The sequence below is a fragment of the Microcaecilia unicolor genome, chromosome 1, assembly GCF_901765095.1.
Source record: "Microcaecilia unicolor chromosome 1, aMicUni1.1, whole genome shotgun sequence".
NCBI lineage: Eukaryota > Metazoa > Chordata > Amphibia > Gymnophiona > Siphonopidae > Microcaecilia > Microcaecilia unicolor.
Window position 1 is genome coordinate 33,415,731 of NC_044031.1, and position 22,236 is coordinate 33,437,966.

At 46.2% G+C, this 22,236-nt stretch overlaps 1 protein-coding gene across 2 annotated transcripts in view; it reads left to right on the forward strand.

The window, feature by feature from the left end:
• LOC115464553 (oocyte zinc finger protein XlCOF6-like) overlaps window positions 1-22,034 on the forward strand; it is a 53,759-nt gene extending 31,725 nt beyond the window's left edge. The window contains exons 6-7 of one of the 2 annotated variants that reach the window (XM_030194929.1): window positions 19,866-20,792; window positions 21,045-22,034. In XM_030194929.1, the coding sequence (XP_030050789.1) occupies window positions 19,866-20,792; window positions 21,045-21,166 (1,049 nt within the window). In that variant the 3' untranslated portion in view covers window positions 21,167-22,034. Of the gene's footprint in view, window positions 1-19,865 lie in introns of both variants that reach the window. The other variant, XM_030194922.1, reaches the window with a different exon arrangement.
• The last annotated feature ends 202 nt before the right edge of the window (window positions 22,035-22,236 follow it).

Here is a 22,236-nt window from a genome sequence, read left to right on the forward strand (position 1 = left end):
GGGCTATGTCCCGCCTCTATCCTTTGCCTGAAGGTGAACGTGAGGCCTATCTGTGGCCTACCGTGGATTCTTTAATCACTGCGGTGACTAAGAAAATGGCGTTGCCGGTGGAAGGTGGCACGGCCCTAAAGGACGCCCAAGACAGAAGATTGGAGGCGGCCTTAAGGTCGTCCTTTGAGGCGGCTGCTTTAAGTTTGCAGGCCTCAGTTTGCGGCTCCTATGTGGCCAGGGCGTGCCTGACTATGGTGCAGCGGGCTTCCCCCTCGGATCATTCCTTGAGGGCTGATTGGCCAGCCCTGGAATCGGGCTTAGCCTATTTGGCAGACTTGCTGTATGATGTCTTGAGGGCCTCAGCTAAAGGCATGGCTCAGACAATCTCTGCGCGGCGGTGGCTTTGGCTGAAGCATTGGTCTGCTGACCACGCCTCTAAATCCCGCCTGGCTAGATTGCCTTTTAAAGGCAAGCTGCTCTTTGGGGTCGAGCTGGACAAAATCGTGACCGATCTCGGCACGTCTAAGGGCAAGAAGTTACCAGAGGTCAGGGCTCGGGCTAGTACTCGCCCCGGTACCTCCAGAGGACGGTTTCAGGAAGCCCGTCGGTACCGCCCGGGCAGGTCGGGCTCCTCTGCCCCCTCTTCCTTCAAGAGGAATTTCTCCCCCAAGCAGCATTCCTTTTGCAGAGACCGCCGTCCCGGAGGTGCTCCCTCCGGTCCTCCCCCAGGGTCTCGTACCCAATGACGGGGTCTTGGTCCACGCCCCAGTGCAGATTGGAGGACGGCTGTCCTCGTTTCTGGGAGAGTGGACCACAATAACTTCAGACGCTTGGGTGCTGGAAGTCATCAGAGACGGCTACAAGCTAGAGTTCTGCCGACCCTTAAGAGACGGGTTTGTACTCTCTCCCTGCAAGTCTCCGGTCAAAGCTGTGGCAGTGCAGCAGACCTTGGACAACCTGATCCGCCTGGGTGCGGTCGTTCCGGTGCCAGAAACTCAGATTGGCAAGGGACGTTACTCCATTTACTTTGTGGTACCAAAGAAAGGAGGTTCTGTCCGGCCTATCCTCGACCTCAAAGGGGTCAATCGGGCCTTGAAAGTGCGGCACTTTCGCATGGAGACTCTCCGCTCTGTTATAGCGGCAGTAAAGGCAGGAGAGTTCTTGGCTTCCTTGGACATCAAGGAAGCGTACCTGCATATTCCCATCTGGCCTCCTCATCAACGCTTTCTGCGTTTTGCAGTCCTGGCAGGGCCGCCGAGAGGGGGGGACAGGGGGGACAAAAGTCCCCGGGCCCGGGCCTCTAGGGGGGCCCGGCGCCGAGTCCGTGGGTGCTCGCCCCTCCGTGCGACTCCTAAGTCCCTCCGTCCGACTCCCAGGGCCCGCCTCCGTCCCTCCCTCCGAATTGCAAAAGCGATCTTCTTCTTACTTCTTCGGTGGGGGTTACGGCGAGAGCAGCACGCAGACGCAGTGAAAAGCGTGTAGGCTCCCGCTTCAGCCTTCCCTCGTTGTCTGTCTCTCAGCTCTGGTCCCGCCTTTGAGGGCGGGACCACAGACAACGAGGGAAGGCTGAAGTGGGAGCCTGCACGCTTTTCCCTGCGTTCTCTTCTGTATGCTGCTCTCGTCAACCCCCAACGAAGTAAGAACAAGATCGCTTTTGCAATTCGGAGGGAGGGACGGAGGGGAGCCTTGGAATTCAGTCGGATGGACGGAAGGCGAGGGGGGCCTTGGATCTGGGAGGGAGGGAGGGAGTTTAGTAGCGCTATAGAAATGATAAGCAGTAGTAGAAGGGCCTTGGATCTTGGAGGGAGGGGGTAGGCCTTGGATCTCGGAGGGGGGCAGGCCTTGGATCTCAGAGAGGGGGGGGGGGAGAAAGAAGAGATTGCTGGACAAGAGGGCAGGGCAGGGGGGATAGAGAAGAGATTGCTGGACAAGAGGGCAGGGCAGGGGGGAGAGAAGAGATTGCTGGACATGAGGGCAGGGGGGATAGAGAAGAGATTGCTGGACAAGAGGGCAGGGCAGGGGGAGAGAAGAGATTGCTGGACATGAGGGCAGGGGGGAGAGAAGAGATTGCTGGACAAGAGGGCAGGGGGAGAGAGAAGAGATTGCTGGACAAGAGGGCAGGGGGAGAGAGAAGAGATCGCTGGACAAGAGGGCAGGGGGAGAGAGAAGAGATTGCTGGACAAGAGAGCATTGGGGAGAGAGAAGAGATCGCTGGACAAGAGGGCAGGGGGAGAGAGAAGAGATCGCTGGACAAGAGGGCAGGGGGGAGAGAGAAGAGATTGCTGGGCAGAGGGGAGAGGAGAACTGCTGAACATGGATGGATGATTGGAGGGGGCAGGGGAGAGAGGAAATTTACTGGATATGGTTGGATGGAGGAGAGGCCAGGAGAGAATGAGGAGTTGCTGGACATGGATAGATGGAGGGGAGGGAAGTCAGGAAGGAGATGCACATGGATGGAGGGAAGGGAAGAGAGGAGACATGCTGAACATGGATGGATGGAGTGGAGGGCAGGGAAGAGAGAAGAAATGATGGACAAGGATGAAGGGAAGGAAAGACAAAGGAAGGAGATGCACACGGATGGAGGGAAAAGGAAGAGAGGAGACATGCTGGATATGGATGGAGGGGAGGGAAGACAGGAAATACATGTACATGGATGGAGGGGAGGAGAGTGAGGAGAAATGCTCAATTTAAGGGCTGGATCGGAACACTTTCAGGACAGATGCCGAAACTTGAGGAAGGATAGGGACAGGGTTACAGATGGTAGACAGGACGCATAAGGACACAGGAGGATGGTGAGAGAAAAAATATCAAATGGAAAGAAGACACTGCATAAAACAGAAGATGGGACCAAAGCAAATAGAAAAACTATGATCAGACAACAAAGGTAGAAAAAAGTATTTTATTCAGAATTTATTAATTGGAATATGTCAGCTTTTGGAAATGTGTATCTGTGATATTTTTCATGCAAGTTTCAATTTTTCTAGTATTGCTGCATGCTGAGTCTGACTTCTTGAGGTAACTTTCTAGTTCAGTATTTTGCCTTCATATTTTTTTATTTCTAGTTCCTTGTGTCATATCTGTTGCCATGTGTTTTTCATGTGTGATCAAGGTACAGTATTCTGCTAGTGTGTAGTATTTGCAGCCCTTTTTGTTTTGTTTTTCATTAGGTTGTGTACTGGTGTTTTAGAGCCCGGTGTAATTATAGTGCTGCCTTTCTACGCATAAGGTTGTAGTTCGTCCTGTCCTTGGAATTAGTGCTGTTATGCTGTTATGGTTTGGTAAGGTTATGAGTGGGTTTTTGCACAAGTTTGTGTATAGTGTTTTGCAGTGGAGAGATTGTGTTTTGGCTTTACTGAGGTGGCACCAAAACATCAGAAAAGGTGTAGAGCCTAAATCATGACACACTACCTCTTGAAGGATCTACATATAGTGCAAGGGCCCGGCAGTGGGGGGGGGGGAGGGGGCCCAGGGGCGGCCTTGTCCCGGGCCCGGCCCAGTCTCTCGGCGGCCCTGAGTCCTGGGACGACACTTCCAGTTCAGAGCCCTCCCTTTCAGGTTGGCTACTGCTCCGCGGACCTTTTCCAAAGTAATGGTGGTCATAGCGGCCTTCCTGCGAAAGGAAGGAATACCAGTCCATCCTTATCTGGACTGCTTGATCCGAGCCCCCTCTTATGCAGAGTGCGGCAAAGCTGTGGACCGGGTAGTTGCTCTTTTGAGCTCCCTGGGATGGATCATCAACTGGGAGAAGAGCCAGCTGCGCCCGACTCAGTCCCTGGAGTATCTGGGAGTTCGATTCGACACCCAAGTGGGCAGAGTGTTCCTGCCAGACAATCGGATTGTCAAACTTCAGGCTCAGGTGGACCAGTTCCTAGTAGCCTCTCCTCTTCGGGCTTGGGACTATGTGCAGCTGTTGGGCTCTATGACGGCCACGATGGAAGTAGTGCCCTGGGCCAGGGCTCATATGAGACCACTACAACACTCTCTGCTGCAGCGCTGGACTCCGATGTCAGAGGATTATGCTGTGCGCCTTCCCTTGGACCCAGCAGTGCGCAAGGCGCTGAGCTGGTGGATGCAGACAGACAAGTTGTCTGCGGGAATGCCTCTGGTGAACCCGGAGTGGATTGTCGTCACGACGGACGCCTCTTTGTCGGGCTGGGGAGCCCACTGCTTGGGAAGGACAGCGCAGGGGCTCTGGTCTCCTGCAGAGGCAAAGTGGTCTATCAACCTCCTGGAACTCAGAGCCATTCGGTTGGCGCTTTTGGAGTTCATCCCGGTACTGGCGTTGAAGCCAGTACGGGTCCTGTCGGACAATGCCACGGCTGTGGCCTATGTCAACCGCCAGGGAGGTACCAAGAGCGCCCCTCTAGCCAAGGAGGCCATGAATCTATGCCAGTGGGCGGAAGCGAACCTGGAACAGCTGTCAGCGGCCCACATTGCCGGAGTCATGAATGTCAAGGCGGACTTTCTCAGTCGCCATACCTTGGAGCCCGGAGAGTGGCAGCTATCTGTTCAGGCGTTCTTGGATATCACGAAGCGCTGGGGCCAGCCGAGCCTAGATCTGATGGCGTCATCGGCCAATTGCCAAGTGCCGCGCTTTTTCAGCAGAGGACGGGACCCTCGATCCCTGGGAGTAGATGCTCTTCTCCAACAGTGGCCGACACAAGAGCTTCTCTATGTGTTCCCGCCCTGGCCCATGCTGGGCAGGGTGCTAGACCGGGTGGCAAAGCATCTGGGCCGGATAATCCTGGTGGGTCCGGATTGGCCCAGACGTCCCTGGTATGCGGACTTGATCAGGCCCTCAGTCGACGATCCTCTGCGGCTGCCAGTGGAGCAGGGCCTGTTACATCAGGGTCCCGTGGTGATGGAGGATCCCTCCCCCTTTGGTCTTACGGCCTGGCTATTGAGCGGCAGCGTCTGAGGAAGAAGGGCTTCTCAGACAAGGTCATCGCCACTATGCTGAGAGCGAGGAAGCGCTCTACTTCTACTGCTTACGCCAGGGTTTGGCGTACCTTTGCAGAGTGGTGTGAAGCAGGCTCACTTTCTCCCTTCACTGCTCCAATTTCTTCAGTGCTGGCGTTCCTGCAAGAAGGTCTGGAGAAAGGCCTGTCGCTCAGTTCCCTTAAAGTCCAGGTAGCGGCTCTGACTTGCTTCAGGGGCCGACTGAAGGGTGTTTCCCTGGCTTCTCAGCCAGATGTGGTGCGCTTTCTCAAGGGAGTTAATCACCTGCGCCCTCCTCTGCACTCAGGGGTGCCTGCGTGGAATCTCAACCTGGTGCTAAGAGCCTTGCAGAAGCCGCCTTTTGAACCCTTGTCGAGGGCATCTCTGAAAGACCTGACGTTGAAAGCAGTCTTTTTGGTGGCTATCACTTCAGCCAGAAGAGTTTCCGAGCTCCAGGCACTCTCATGTCGAGAGCCTTTTCTGCAGTTCACTGAGGCAGGAGTGACTATTCGCACAGTGCCTTCCTTCCTGCCCAAGATTGTTTCTCGCTTCCATGTGAATCAGCAGCTCTGTCTCCCTTCCTTTCGTAGGGAGGACTACCCAGAGGAATACTCTGCTCTCAAATATCTGGATGTGAGACGTGTCATCATCAGATACTTGGAAGTGACCAATGATTTCTGGAAATCGGATCATCTGTTTGTCCTGTTTGCAGGTCCTCGTAAGGGTCTGCAGGCTGCTAAGCCTACAGTGGCAAGATGGGTCAAGGAAGCCATTGCAGCGGCTTATGTGGCCGCGGGGAAGGTGCCGCCTATCCAGCTGAAGGCTCACTCCACAAGAGCTCAGGCGGCCTCGATGGCAGAGGCCGGGTCCGTCTCCTTGGAAGAGATATGCAAGGCAGCAACTTGGGCATCGGCCCATACATTCTCCAAGCATTACCGCTTGACTGTGGCTGCTCGGGCGGAGGCCCGGTTTGGAGCTTCAGTGTTGCGGTCAGGGATTTCAATGTCCCGCCCTGGGTGAGTACTGCTTCGGTACCTCCCACCAGTCTATGGATTGATCAGCTTGATGATATGGAAGGTAAAATTATGTATCATACCTGATAATTTTCTTTCCATTAATCATAGCTGATCAATCCATAGCCCCTCCCAGATATCTGTACTGTTTATATTCTGGTTGAATTTTAGGTTCAAGTTTAGTCTTCAGTTACTTCAGGAGGACTTCGTGTTCAAGGTTTTTCACTTGGATCCTTCAAGAGTTGAGACGAGTTTGTGTTACAGTGAGCTGCTGCATTCCTCTCCCCTCCGTTTTACGGGGCTGGATTGAGACTTAAATTCTGCCGGCACTCCCTCCCGCTTCATGCGGCTGTAGGGCAGCTTTGTACCCCTCCCGCTTCGGCGGTGTTAGGGTCAGTCAGCTCCTCCCGCGGTTGCGGTTGCAGGATAAGCCAGATCCCCCCGCATCGGCGGGGTGGTGTCCCTCCCCCGCTCCGCGGGGATGAGCTGGACGGATTCCCCTCCCCCACTTGTGTGGGGATGAGCTGGGTTAATTCCCCTCCCCCGTTTCGGCGGTGGTGAGCTGGGCAGAGTGTCCCTTTGTGGGTGTAATTCTCTAAGTGCTGAGTCCTGCGGATGGAGCTTTGATATCGACATACTGAGGAGTTTCCGGCAGCACATGACCACATATAGGGAGGCAAATGTTTGCTCTCTATCTCCACCTGCTGGTAGATGGACACAACCCACCAGTCTATGGATTGATCAGCTATGATTAATGGAAAGAAAATTATCAGGTATGATACATAATTTTACCTTTCCCCCCATTCCCCCAAACTCAAAGAATGTCTTTCTAACTGGCAAAATCTTCCCCACATTTCTTGATAATATTTTCATTTAATAGATTTTAAGGCAGACAGTCTATATCATTTGCATATAATATACAGTCTGTTTTTAACCATCTCTCTAGTTGGTATGTCCCGTGTATGCCAATGTGAAGTAATCAGCAGTCGAGCTGTTCTAAAAACCAATAGCATTAATTTAGTTCAAACGTTTTTTAATTGACATTGTATCAACACCAACATTTTCATACAAGCTCTGTTTCAGTCTAAATATACAACAATTGCTAACTAACATACAGCATGTGTAAATTTTTTGCCAACATTATTACCCCATCAAATATACCAATCCTCCCCCCGCCCTCTCCCATTCCCTCCCTTCCCCCCCCCCTTTTACCCCAGACCTGGATAACCATTCAGTTCAGCCCGTAGAGTTCACCTTGTATTTAAAAGCAAACTACGGCCTCTATGGCTTAGACTTTGCAAATAAGGGCCCCAGATAGCCAGAAATGTAACTCTCTTTTTCTGCGAGAACCTAGATTCCCCTGCCTCCCACGATACCAGCTGATGTAGCTGATTTCTCCAGTGCCAGTATGCCGGAGGATCTTTGACCGTCCAGTACTGTAAAATACATTTCCTGGCCAAGAGGCTCATCTTGCGGAGCATTAATGTTTCAAAACGATTCTGCCCTCTAAAGGACCCTGGAGTGTCTAAAAGCAGTTGCTCCACTGTCCCCAAAATCCGCAGCCCTAACCGCTCCTCCCAAAATCCTCGAACTCGAGCCCAGAACCTTTTCAAAACCAATAGCATTAATTTATTCATAGCTCCTGTTATCCCTTCCACTGTCCTACTTAGTAGGTCATTTTCCATAGTACACGCTATATGAGTCTCGAGTAACTGTTGCCCATATGCAGATACCTCCTTCCATAATTTCTGGACCTTAGGACATTCTCACCAGACGTGAATATATGTCCCCGTCTGGCTACACCCTCTCCAACATAAACCATCCCCTTTCTTCATAATGACTTCCAGTCTAGATGGAGAGTAATGCTATCTCACCAGTACCTTAAGACCATTCTCAGTAATCTGAGGTGCATGTGACAATGTATGAGATCGCATTGAGACATTTTCCCATTTCTCGTCAGAAAACTCTCTCAATCCCTCTCCCATGCCTCCCCCTGTAGGTAGCCTTCCATTTATCTAAGGTGCTGAGGATCCCATAAACAAAAGATATATAACCTCTAACAACTTGTCCACCCACTAAATTTTCAAAAGCTGACTTCAGGCCTCCACCCCCTGCTATTAGTTGTTCTATCTGAATGAAATGTTTATCTTGAAGGTAAGGGAATAACATCTCTAGCTGCCAGTTGATAGTGAACTTGTAACGTTCCAAAATGTAGAATTTGGTTATCTCCTATAAATTGACCAAAATAGAGAAGACAATGTCTTTCCCATCTTTGAAACAAAGCTATTGCCTAGCTTGTATGTCCTATGTCTTATTCTTAGCGGTCCTCGTAAATGGGTTTTGGACCTCTTGAATGTGTTTGAGCATGCTAGCTGCCCAGGGGAGAAACTTCAACTGAAACGTACTAGCCTCTTGTTCTGCTAGCACCCATTGTTTGGGTTGGGTTGGGGGTACCTGCTACTCTAACACTGCCTTAGGTTGTGCATCTTGGTAGTATTTTTCCAGATTGGGTATAGCCATCGCCCCATTCCCTTTAGATTGGAACACACCCTCCAGGGCTACTCTGGATCTCTTCCTTCCCTATATAAAGCAAAATATCTTTCTATGAGGTAGTTCAACAGGGAGAACTTGGAATAAATATAAAAATGTAAGGAGAAGCATCATTTTCACTGCCTCTATCCTTCCTATCCTGGATGGTATTAATTAATTCCACCTCTCTAAATCTCTGTACCAACTACAGAGTGTCTCCCAGTCCGCCCCAAGTTTGATACCGAAATACTAAACCCATTGAAAGGGAAAACGTTTCCTAAGATTCATCTCCTCCCCTTTTGGAAGGGATGTATTCAAAATCTCTGTCTTAGTGAGGTTAGCTCTGAATCCCAACAAGCTTCCATATTCTGCCATTTGCTCCTGTAAAGCCATTTGGGCTTTTTCTGTACCTTGAGTCAATATCAAAAGATCATCTGCAAACAAGGACACTCTATGTTCCTTACCTCCTATTATAAGTCCTTTAATTTCCCTAAACTTTTGTGCCAGAGATTCTACCACCAAGGCAAGCAACAGAGCCAACACTTCTACTGCTATCATAGGTATCCACTCTTGATGTGCCTTCCAAAAGATAACATAACAACTGTGACGAAACACTGGGTTTCTAAGCCTGAAAACTGTATTATTTCATGAAATGTTTTTCTACTAGTTGGCCAGCAGATGGCTCTTGTTTTGAGTTTTAGAGCTGTAGCAGAAAAAAAGGCTTTCTCTTTTCCAGTTTAAGCTTATGGAAAGGCAATCTGCAATCATTGGCCAGATACTTTCAAAGTTGATGTCCTGGGGCTCTGATTAGCCTTGGACTTCAAACTAGCCAGGAGATACTGGATTTTTCTTTATTCTCAGTGTGGGTGTACAGAGGAGGAATGTCTTTGTCCTGATATCCTGTTCATGGCTTGTGAACAGTTAAGTTCCTGAACTCTCCAGGTGCTACCCAGGTAGTAACAAGTGTTAGTTTTAATGTTGGCCCTTGTTATGGTGGTTAGCTGTTATTGCTTGCTGTACTTTTTCATCTGGTTTTTCAAACATTCACTGTTCATTTTCATGATAATAAACCTATAGTTTATTAGTTCTGCCGTCCTGGACTGACTAAGAATCCTGGTTTGTGTTTTTGGGTTTGCTTTCTAGAAACTGTGGAACTCCTGGAGTGTGGCCCCAGTGCCCTAGAAATCACCAGAGAATAATCTGAGAGTTGGAGACTAGCTCAGAGGCAAGCAGGACACAGTCGGTGGGAGGAGGGTGCTAGTATAGAGCACATACCCAGGTGCAAGTGGTCCTGAGCAATGTTGGAGACAGACCCTCCAAGTGGCCACAGGGTTAACCCCAGGTGGACACTAGGCGTTTGGTGACAATAACACTTTGTTTTTATAGTCCGCAATACCTCGCAGTTCTATGTGGGTTACATACAACGAGACTAGACAAACCAGACATTACAGCATAACATTATCATGAATTAAAACTAATATGTTCATTTCCTTCCATAATTCTGGAACAAATCTGTTTTGAACTTGATGCCTGAACTATCCAGGAAGAAATTTCCTTGTCTATTTTAGCAGTCTGATACGAAAGCAAAGAGTCTATACACCTCTTTTGTATTTCACCCTTCATAGATTGAAAGTACTCTTCTACCATCTGCTGCTTGCCTTCCAGTAATAAATCCTACCTGATCTGGGTTAATTATAGTGGGCCGTGAGGGAGGGAGTGACATAGAGGCAGAAAACACTCCCTCACTGGGATGTATCCTATCCGGCTCCGTAGCTTTTTCCACTTTCAGGTTTTCAAGCCGTTTATGTTTAAATCTTTTTATTATTAGTTGAACAATAATACATGACTTACACAAGTACCCATTACAACAGTCCGTCTCCATGTTACTCCCTGTCCCTAATTTAACCCCTAACTCCCACTTCCCCTTAATTCTTCTCTACCCACCCCTACTCCCTCTCCCTGTATTGCAGAAAGGTACATACATTGCAGAAATTTTTATGTTACATATTCAATATTTGGCTTCTAGATTCAGAGGGCATTGTGCTCAAGAAAGGGCTCCATCTGTCCGTGAATAGTTCAAATAATTGCTGCGGCTTTTCTCTAGCCTGTAACCTCTCCATTCTCATCATGGTTATCATCTGAGTTCTCCATATCTGTATTGAGGGGCCTTTTACTTCAAGCCAGTCAATTAAGATCGTTTTCTTTGCCAACATGATAGCTCTTTTCACAAATGCTGTATATCCTTTAGGACCAGGTCTGCTTATGTCTGGGCTGCCGAACAACAGCCGGGGCGATCTTCTCCATTTTGCTTTCCACAAAGATTCTATTTGACTGATCAAATTAGTCCAGAACTGTACCACCTTCGGGCAGCTCCAGAACATATGTCCCAAAGTTGCTCCACTCCCTCTGCATTTGGGACATGCTCCATCAGGGGACAGGCCCATATGAAAAGCTCTGCGGGGAGGGATATGGAGCCGCAGTGCGAAACGATATTGAAGTTCCCATAGATCCATCCAGCTAGACTTCGTTCTTAGGGATAACACATGCTCTTGAAATTCACGCGCAGATAATTGAATTGGTAAATCTTTTTCCCATTCTTTAGCATATTTATCATAGTCTAATTCCAACTTTGTATCCTTAATATGTCTGTGATGGTAAAGCAGTGGCACTTTCTGTTGCGAATTTAAGGATAACGCTGATGGCATTTCCTTTTGGACGTCTTCTGCTAACGCCTCCCATGGGAGATTTGATACATAATGTTTTATTTGCCAGTAATGCATTTGATCTTTTGGTCCCAAGAGGTTTGACTCTTGCAATGTTGTGTAGGACTGCATTTCCCCATCCTCCGTTATAATTTGTTGCAGGTAAATAGCTTCTTTCTCTTTCCATCTGTTAAATATTCTGTATATAAGTCCTGGCGGAAAATCTGGATTGCCACATATCAGTAGTAATGGGGTTACTTTATGAGAGAAATGATGCAGCTTACATAGCCATCGCCAGGCTTTTTGTGCTGTGGGGAGTATATGAGAGTTAACCAAAGTAGGCGATATCTTGCACTTCATACCATGTAGTAAGCTGCTAAAATGATATGTTCCAAACAACTCTAGTTCAATCTTAGTCGCCGAAAAGTCTGCCGTACCTCTAAACCAGTCATTCAAATGTCTCATGGCACTTGCTACTGTAAGTGATCTTATGTTCAGCAAGCCCAATCCTCCGTATTCTTTTGGAGTACTGACCATGGTGAGAGGCAATCTCGGCTTCCTACCCCGCCACAGGAATTTTGTCAGCATGGAGTTCAATTTCTTTTCGTCCGCTCCTTTCAGGTACAACGGCAGCATTTGGAATACATATAACCAACATGGAATTATCATCATGTTATACAAGCTTATTCTACCTATCAGTGAAATAGGCAGAGACTGCCATTGTGTCAATTTTATCCTTGTCTCTGTGATCAGTGGTAGAATATTAGTGTCATAAAGTTTATTCAGGTCTTGTGGGATCCTCACCCCCAAATATTTAATCTCTACCCCTGTTTTCAACTGATTTTCCTTCATCTTCCAGTTCCCCATTCCCTGGGGGTATATTTGTATGATAGAGGATTTCTGTAAGTTTATCTTAAATCCCGAAATAGCCCCAAAACTTGTAGTTCTCTGAATCAGAGATTGTACTGATTTCTCTGGGTTGGCTGTCACTATCAGTAGATCATCGGCAAAAGCCATCACTTTAATCCTCTCCCCTCCCACTTCTACTCCCGTGATTCTATCTTCTTTAGTAAGGGACCTAAGGAGAGGCTCTACAACCAACAAGAATAGTGCTGGGGAGAGAGGACAACCCTGTCTTGTCCCTCTTAGAATAGGAAACTGAGGAGTGCGCATCCCATTAACTAATACCGCCGCCGTTGGGTGTTTGTATAGAGTTTGTATAGCTTGGTATGCCCAACCATTTATCCCAATGTATTGGAGTGTTGTGAATAGGTAATCCCAATTTACGCTATCAAAAGCTTTTTCAGCATCCAAGCTGATCAATGCTGCTTTTATCCTATTCTGTTGACAGTGTCCCATGGCGAGCAATAAGCGCCTAATATTTACCACCGATTGCCGGCCACGGACGAATCCTGCCTGCTCAAAACCTACTAATCGAGGGATGTATAAGTGTAATCTGTTTGACAATAGTTTAGCTAATATCTTTATATCTACGTTTATTAAAGAGATCGGTCTGTACGAGTCTGCATTTATCTCTGATTTCCCTGGTTTTAAAATTACAGTAATCAAAGCTTCATTTGCATACGGTGGAAAACTTTGCTGTGCCACCGCATCTTCAAGGAAATCTTGTATAGCTCCTAATATTGAGGGTCCCATTAACTTATAGAACTCGCTAGTATATCCATCAGGGCCTGGTGCAGAGTGTGATGGCAAGGATTTGATAATTGCTTGTAACTCTTTTGCAGTTATAGGGTTTTCTAACTCGTTCATTTCCTCTTTGGTCAGTTGTGCTATGCTTGCCTTACTAAGATATGCCTGCATTTCTTTCATATCTGGGGCTTGGCCTTGCTTATACATTGTGCTAAAAAAATTTTGAAAGACCTGTGCCACTTGCTCCCTTTTATATTGCAACACTCCTTCTTTGTCCTTTATCGCTGTAATTACTCGTGTTCCTCCCTTTTGTTTAACTAACCGTGCTAATAGGGTCCCCGTCTTGTTTCCAAATCTCTTGAGATTATATTTCCTAAGAACTAAGGCTTTTGAAGCTCTCTCTTGAAGCAGAGTGTTTAAGGCTATTTGCGCCACCTGCATTTGTTCTTTATTTCGATTGCTAGGGGACTGTATAAATCTGCGTTTTGCTTTTTGGAATTTTTTTTCCATATTTATTATGGCTCCCGTCAGTTTCCGTTCTCTACCACTTACGTATGCTATTATTTCCCCCCTAAGAACTGCTTTCGCCGCTGGCCAGAATATAGAGGGACGACTCTTATACTCAGAATTAAATTTTTCATATTCTTCCCATCTTCCCTGCAAGAACTTTCTAAAATCCATGTTCGTAGCTAGGTAGGATGGGAAGCGCCAGCCCGCAAAGTTGTGATCTCTATCTGGGATCTTTAAATCAGCCCAAACCATTGCGTGGTCCGATATTTCCTCCGGGCCAATTTCCACCGCCTCTATTTGTGTAAATATCTTTCTATCGATTAGTATATAGTCTATCCTTGAGTATGTACCGTGTGCTCTAGAAAGGTGAGTGAAGTCTCGTTCTTCCGGATGCAATATCCTCCATGCATCCACAACATTCAGCTCCTGCATGAAATGATGCAGGGCTCTCACTTGTGGCCCCCCTCGTGTTGCACGTCTTGGTATTGAACAATCTAGTAGGGGGTCCGCCACTAAGTTAAGATCTCCCATTAATATTACCGGCAGGGATTTGTAGAGAGTGCATGTACGAATTATACTGTCATAGAATGTTCTGTCAAATATGTTTGGGCCGTACACTGCAACCACTAGGTATTCTTTGTGATGTAGCCATAAATGTACTATCACATATCTGCCTTGGGGGTCTTTTTCTACTACATGTGACTTAGCTGCCTGTCCTTTCCTAATCAAGATAGCTACACCTCTTTTCCTCCCTTCAGCCGAAGTTGAGTGTACTTCCCCCACCCATCCTTGCCTCAGTTTTTGGTGTTCCTCTGGGGACAAACGGGTTTCATGTAAGCAGACCACATCTGCTTTGTGTCTTTTTAGGGCCAAAAGAATCTTAGTTCTTTTTATTGGACTAGATATTCCCCCCACATTCCATGTCAAGAATCTTGTAATTGTATTTCTAGCCATATGGTATGTTTAATGATTTCTTACACCAATCATCTGTATCCTTTAGGGACCCTGGTTCCCAGCTAACCCGGGTCTTCCTAGTTCTCTCACTATGTCTACTTTCTTTTAGTTGTTCCCTTTCATAATTATCATGACTCCTCTGAATATTCTGTCCCGCCTCGCATACTTCTTCTATAGTCTTTCTCTGTAAGAATACCTCTTTATACCTACATAACATACTTCCCTTCTCGTTAGCCCTCCCTGCCCCCTCCCCTCTTGCCTCCCTCCCCCCTCTCCCATTGATCCCAAGATTCCCTTACTCTCTTCTCCGAATATCGGTTAGGAGAGAATTGGTCAAAAGATGGCGGGCTCCCCCTCCCCCCCCTTTAACTGAGTTATACATACATTCCGCTATAACTTATCTACTTATAGTCTGTGGTTACATATTTTGCATACATATTAACTGGCATTAAACTCCATCTAACACATTTGGTTAAACTATAATTTGTATGAATCTTGCCTGACGATTAAATCAGTCCCCTTGTAGTGTTGGATTCTTCCTGTGAGAGGCCCTCATCCTCGTCCAGGGCTCGTTAGGTTTTCATATTTTAATCCTGTTTGCGCTTCTTGGGGGGTTGCAAAAGTTCTCCAAGTCCCCTCTATCTGTACTTTCAGCAACGCTGGATACAATAATAGGAATCGCTGTTTGGTTTCCACCAGCCTTCTGCAGATGGGTCCGAAAGATCTCCTTTTTTCCTGTACTGTTAAAGAATAGTCTTGAAACACTTTTATAGGTGACCCCTCGAATTCCATTGTATCCCATTTTTGTCTGGCTCCACGCAATATTTCCTCCTTATGAATAAAATTGTGGATTTTAACAATCACAATTCTCGGCCTGGTTCTTGCATTGTTCTGCCTACCTAGGCGATGTGCTCGCTCCAAGCAGAGCGGCCCTGCGCTGTCAGAGAGCGCGAATTCGTTCTTTAGCCAGCGTTCTAATTGAGTAAGTAAGGAGCGATCTGGGATCGATTCTGGTACTCCTATTATTCGTAGGTTTGATCGCCTGGATCTATTCTCTAGATCGTCTACTTGTTGGGTTAAGGCGCCAAGCTCCCGCTGCAATTCTTTGACCACTGCTTCTCTAGCCGTTTCAGCGTCCTCAATGTCTGACACCCGCACCTCTAATTCTCCGGTTCTACGAACCGTCTCGTCGAGGCGAGTTTCCATCCCGGCTAGCTGATCAGATAATTTTTGGAATTGCGGGGCCATCGCTGTCTGTATCACCTCTGTGAGTTGATTAAGCTGATCGGCGTTAAATGTTGTAGAGGCCTCTGGTTTCGGGCTCGCCGCCATCTTGCCCTCAATCTGGCCTCGTTGTTTTTCTGGCTCTTTTTTAACTGCTCTGTTCGGCATTATTCTACTCTCTCTCACTACGAAGGGGTCCATAAACGTTTGTTCTATGTAGTTGTTGGAGTTTTTCCCAAGTTTCGTCGCTTTAACGGGGTTGTGGGGGAGGGCTGCCCGAGAGAGATTAGAAGCACGTCCTCTTCCCTCTCAATCCATCACGTGACCTTTCAAGCCGTTTATAAACGCTTTTCTTCTATGAACGGCGCAGTATCCACTCCATTCTCCGATATTCCCTCCTCAACCAACTATGATCCTTCTCCAGAATTTCCTTCCGTGAACACTGAAGAGAAGTATTTGTTTAGCGCATTCACTTTATCCTCATCACTCTCCACATAGCTATTCTCAGCATCTTTCAGTCTTGCAATTCCGTTCCTATTCTCCTTTATAAGTACATAAGTACATAAGTAGTGCCATACTGGGAAAGACCAAAGGTCCATCTAGCCCAGCATCCTGTCACCGACAGTGGCCAATCCAGGTCAAGGGCACCTGGCACGCTCCCCAAACGTAAAAACATTCCAGACAAGTTATACCTAAAAATGAGGAATTTTTCCAGTCCATTTAATAGCGGTCTATGGACTTGTCCTTTAGGAATCTATCTAACCCCTTTTTAAACTCCGTCAAGCTAACCGCCCGTACCACGTTCTCCGGCAATGAATTCCAGAGTCTAATTACACGTTGGGTGAAGAAAAATTTTCTCCGATTCGTTTTAAATTTACCACACTGTAGCTTCAACTCATGCCCTCTAGTCCTAGTATTTTTGGATAGCGTGAACAGTCGCTTCACATCCACCCGATCCATTCCACTCATTATTTTATACACTTCTATCATATCTCCCCTCAGCCGTCTCTTCTCCAAGCTGAAAAGCCCTAGCCTTCTCAGCCTCTCTTCATAGGAAAGTCGTCCCATCCCCACTATCATTTTCGTCGCCCTTCGCTGTACCTTTTCCAATTCTACTATATCTTTTTTGAGATACGGAGACCAGTACTGAACACAATACTCCAGCTGCGGTCGCACCATGGAGCGATACAACGGCATTATAACATCCGCACACCTGGACTCCATACCCTTCCTAATAACACCCAACATTCTATTCGCTTTCCTAGCCGCAGCAGCACACTGAGCAGAAGGTTTCAGCGTATCATCGACGACGACACCCAGATCCCTTTCTTGATCCGTAACTCCTAACGCGGAACCTTGCAAGACGTAGCTATAATTCGGGTTCCTCTTACCCACATGCATCACTTTGCACTTGTCAACATTGAACTTCATCTGCCACTTGCACGCCCATTCTCCCAGTCTCGCAAGGTCCTCCTGTAATCGTTCACATTCCTCCTGCGACTTGACGACCCTGAATAATTTTGTGTCATCGGCGAATTTAATTACCTCACTAGTTATTCCCATCTCTAGGTCATTTATAAATACATTAAAAAGCAACGGACCCAGCACAGACCCCTGCGGGACCCCACTAACTACCCTCCTCCACTGAGAATACTGGCCACGCAATCCTACTCTCTGCTTCCTATCTTTCAACCAGTTCTTAATCCATAATAATACCCTACCTCCGATTCCATGACTCTGCAATTTCTTCAGGAGTCTTTCGTGCGGCACTTTGTCAAACGCCTTCTGAAAATCCAGATATACAATATCAACCGGCTCCCCATTGTCCACATGTTTGCTTACCCCCTCAAAAAAATGCATTAGATTGGTGAGGCAAGACTTCCCTTCACTAAATCCGTGCTGACTTTGTCTCATCAGTCCATGTTTTTGTATATGCTCTGCAATTTTATTCTTAATAATAGCCTCCACCATCTTGCCCGGCACCGACGTCAGACTCACCGGTCTATAATTTCCCGGATCTCCTCTGGAACCTTTCTTAAAAATCGGAGTAACATTGGCTACCCTCCAGTCTTCCGGTATTACACTCGATTTTAGGGACAATATATCTAAAAAAAGGTCTTGTCACCTCTCTTTACATCTTTAGCCATTTTTCTTCTGCTTCGCTGTCACTAGCTGTATTTCCTTCGTCGCTTCTTAAAGTTTAATCCGATAATTTTTTCCGTGATTCTCTCGTTGCGTTCTTTTGTAGTTCTTGAACAAAGCCTCTTTTGCTCTTATTTTTTCAGCTACTTGTTTGGAGAACCACATAGGCTTCCTGTTTCTCTTGTTTTTGTTTACTTTCCTTGTGTAAAGATCGGTTGCCCTATTTATAGCAGTTTTCAGCTTGGACCATTGCACTTGCGCTTCACCTATCCTGACCCATGCCATCAGCTCCTTCTTCAGATATTCCCCCATTTTACCAAAATCAGTACGTCTGTATCTTGAAACACCTAGCACCTGCCTGGGGTTACCCTGCGGCCACCTGAAGAGTCTGCCCATCACTTTTACTCTGTTCCCCTCCCCTCTGCCTATACCCTCTATCCCCATCCACCTACTGCTCCTCCCCCACCCCAGCCCCATCTAACTCCTGCTCCTTCCCCCAGTCCCATCCATCTTCTGCTCTGTTCCCTTCTCCACACACACCCCCTAGCCCTATCTCCTGTTCCAACCCCCTCCCCCACAACCCCTCTACCCCTAGCCCCATCTGCTTCCTGCTCCTCCCCCCACCCCATCCATCTTCTGATCCTTCCTTCCTCCCCCCACACACCAGTTTCATCCATTTTGTGCTTTCCAGGATCTCTTGCCAATTTGACTTTTTTTTTCCTGTCATCATTTCCTCTGTGTCCCTGTCCTTATTCCCACGTTCAGTATCTGCCTTGTGTCCCTATTTCTCCCCTTCTTTCCTCTGCACTTCCACCCTAGCCTCTTCTCAATCTCCCTGTGCCCGTTGCAATGCAACCTCTTCACTCACTCACTCACGCTGCCCCCTGCAGTAAAGCTGCTGCTTCTTCTCTCTCTCTATACCCCTTGCCATCCAGCCTCTTCTGTCTCTTTCTCTCTCTTTCTGTCCCATGCAATGACTCTTCTCTCCCTCATTCTCTCTCTGTTCCCCCTACCATGCAGCCTTCTCTCTTTTTCTGCCCCCTGCCATTTTTCATCTTTACTCTCTGTTTATTTCTTACCAAAGTTAAAATAAGCAAGTATTTTGCAGCAAAAATAACACAGGGTAATTGGGCTACACAGGCAAAAGGGAGAAGCAGGCAGGAAGAACACCTATATCTCATTGTTAGGTGAGACCAACAAGTGAGAGATGATCAGTGGTCTTCTTGCCCCTTCCTTACAAGAGACTTATGTACAATTTCTCTTAGCTCAGAATTCAAAGAAGTTGGTTCTGTAAAATTTCATTTTATTTTTGATTGAGAAAGCACATAAAAGATGCATTTCCTGGTACCCAATTGGGCCCATTCTTGTTAGAACTTCTTATCGCACTTATACAAGGTAAGGGGTCATGGTTCTGAGGAAAAGGTGACGTTCTCAGGAACCAGTTGGTTTTACTGTTCCATCTTTTCTCTCTGGCCTTAAGGCACCCAGGTCTCTTCACCTGCCCTGTTCCCTCCATAACCCTCCAGCCATAATATAGCGCTGATGGAAACACTGGCCACCTGCTTCCTTCTCTCCAGCTGTTTCCCTCTTTCATCAAACATAGTCGTGGACATAATTATACTGTAGCAGAGTTCCTCTCAGGGAAAGGGGGAGGTTTCTTCTGAGGTAATTTAAAATGCTTTGGCCCGAGTAGTGCAGGGGAATGTTTTTGTGTTTTGTTTAATCCACAGTCAGAGAAATGTATTTAATATCTTCACGCCTGTAAATCTGTACCCTTCATATTTACTAGGCCATATTCTCAAGAATCCCCTGGGGCTGCCTAACCCCCAATGTTCAGTGGCATTAAAGCAGGTAGTACCGGTACCCTGAATATTGCCTCTGATCGCTCACAAAATAAGGGGCGGTTATGAGGGGGAGGCATATAGGAGGAGCCCAGGGTTATGCGGGTGTCGGCTGGCTCACATAGGACATGAACTACTGAATATCGGGCTGGCACCCACATAACTTATTTTTATTTTTTTTTATTTCAACCCCCCCCCCCCCCCCAGCTCTCCTGACAATGTTCCATCCTCCCCACCCCTCAGTTCTACCTGTAGCCCAGGTGCTCAAGTGGATTTTCTGGGGTAGGTGCACATTCTCCTCGCGCCTGCCCACCTTAAGTATATACTTTTCCATAGCTGTAAAATTAATGATCGTACTCTTTATCCAACAGATGATGGATTTGGGAATGAGAGTGAAAGAGTGAGAATGTGCAATGAGCAGCAGAAAGAGGAATGGAAACACGAAGACTCCTCCAGAGACAGCACAGATCCTTTAGCAGACAGTGAAGGAGGTATTGGTAGCATAATACCAACCGATGAGAAAGCAGCAGCTCAGAAAGGAGAAAGATTAGAAAGACAAAAGAGAAACTGTAGCTTTTTCCTAAGACTTGTACAACCTGGAAGACTCAATGCTGAGAGAGATTTTAAAAGTGCTGATGTTTGGGAAACCTTTACTACAGAGTCCAATTTTATTGAGCACCAGATCAGTGGGCTTAGGACTGAAGTTCATGACTGTCAAGGTATGCACAAAACTAACCCATCTGGATACTCTGGAAACTGTGAAAAACCATGTAAATGTTCAGAATGTGATAAATCCTTTAGCTGTAAACGGAATCTGAAACGTCATGAAAAGATTCATACAGGAGAGAAACCATTTCACTGTTCAGAATGTGATAAATGTTTTATAAACAAGGTCAAGCTGAAAAACCATGAAAGAACTCATACAGGAGAGAAGCCATTTAAATGTTCAGAATGTGATAAAGGTTTCATAAAGAAGGCTAACCTTAAAAATCACGAAATAACTCATACAGGAGAGAGACCATTTTATTGTTCAGAATGTGGTAAAGGTTTCATAACCAAGGACAAGGTGAAATGTCACAAAATGATTCATTCAGGAGAGAAACCATTTCAATGTTCAGAATGTGATAAATGGTTTAGAACTAAGGATGAGGTGAAACGTCACAAAAGGACTCATGCAGGAGAGAAACCATTTAAATGTTCAGAATGTGATAAATGTTTTATAAACAAGGTCAAGCTGAAAAACCATGAAAGAACTCATACAGGAGAGAAACCATTTAAATGTTCAGAATGTGATAAAGGTTTCATAACCAAGGACAAGGTGAAACGTCACAAAATGATTCATACAGGAGAGAAACCATTTAGCTGTTCAGAGTGTGATAAATGTTTCAAACGGAAGGCCGATCTGAAAAATCACGAAAGAACGCATACAGGAGAGAAACCATTTCACTGTTCAGAATGTGATAAAGGTTTCATGACCAAGGCTGCGATGGAATGTCACAAAGTGACTCATACAGGAAAGAAACCATTTAATTGTTCAGAATGTGATAAAGGTTTCATAAGGAAGGCTAACCTGAAAAATCACGAAAGAACTCATACAGGAGAGAGACCATGTTTCCATAGGAAGGACCAACTGAAACAGCATGAAAGGACTCATATGGGAGAGAAACCATAAGAGTTCCAAATGTGATAAGTGTTTCAGAAGGAAGGCCAAGGAGAATGTTCACGAAAACTCATACGGAAGAAAAAACATTTTAATATTAAATATGTGATAAACATTTTAATAAGAAGGTCCAATTGAAATAGCTCAAAAGGACTCATATGGGAGGGAAACCATTTAAATGTTTAGAATGTGATAAATATTTCAGAGGGAAGAACCATCTGACTCGGCTTGCAATAAATCACAGTAGAAAAACCACTTAAATATTTAAGATGCTATACATGTTTCAAAAACAAGGGGTTACTGTCAGAGAGGACGGTCAGAGCAGGCCAATGGTCTGGACAAACAACTAGGAATATCTGAAAAGAGAGATTGCTTAGGCCTGTCACATAGTTTAAGGCATTAAGACATGCTTAAGAACAAGGATCGTGGACCAGTATGTGTGATAGAGAGTGTGCAGGAGTTCATTGCACCTTAAGCATTGTAAAAATGGTAACATTATAAGTTCTCCTGGACAGGGAGTTACATATATGAATTATATTAGCTTTACTTATATAAATTACATTAAGGTAAGCCTGTATGGAGATATGTACTTTAACATTTATTCTGTTCATTATTACCACTGCTGCTAAGCAGATAAAGAAGGTACCAGGAGCAAACTGTCTCTGCAATGTTAGGAATTTAGAGAAAAAACTGTAGCTGGACATGACATAGAAAAAAGTTAGAAGATGGGAAAGATGGTTATGGAATATGGGACGGATGGAATTTTTGTCTGCTGCTTGAATTAAGAAAAATAAAGAGAATCTTGCTGAATTTGACAGCTGGATGTGTGAGAATTTTTTGGGTAAGACGTCCCCATCGCAGAGGTGGTGTGAAGAGGTTAAACCTCACAGTGTATGGTGGGCTGGTTACAGAGACCGAGATGCAAATGGCATATAATGAATCATACAAAAGAGAAACCATTTAAATGTTCCTGAATGCTATATTGAGCTGTAACGACATGAAATGACTTATTCAATAAACCAGTTAAATATTCTAAATGTTTTAGAAGTGAAGCTGCAATGGTCTATATGGTCTCACCGGAG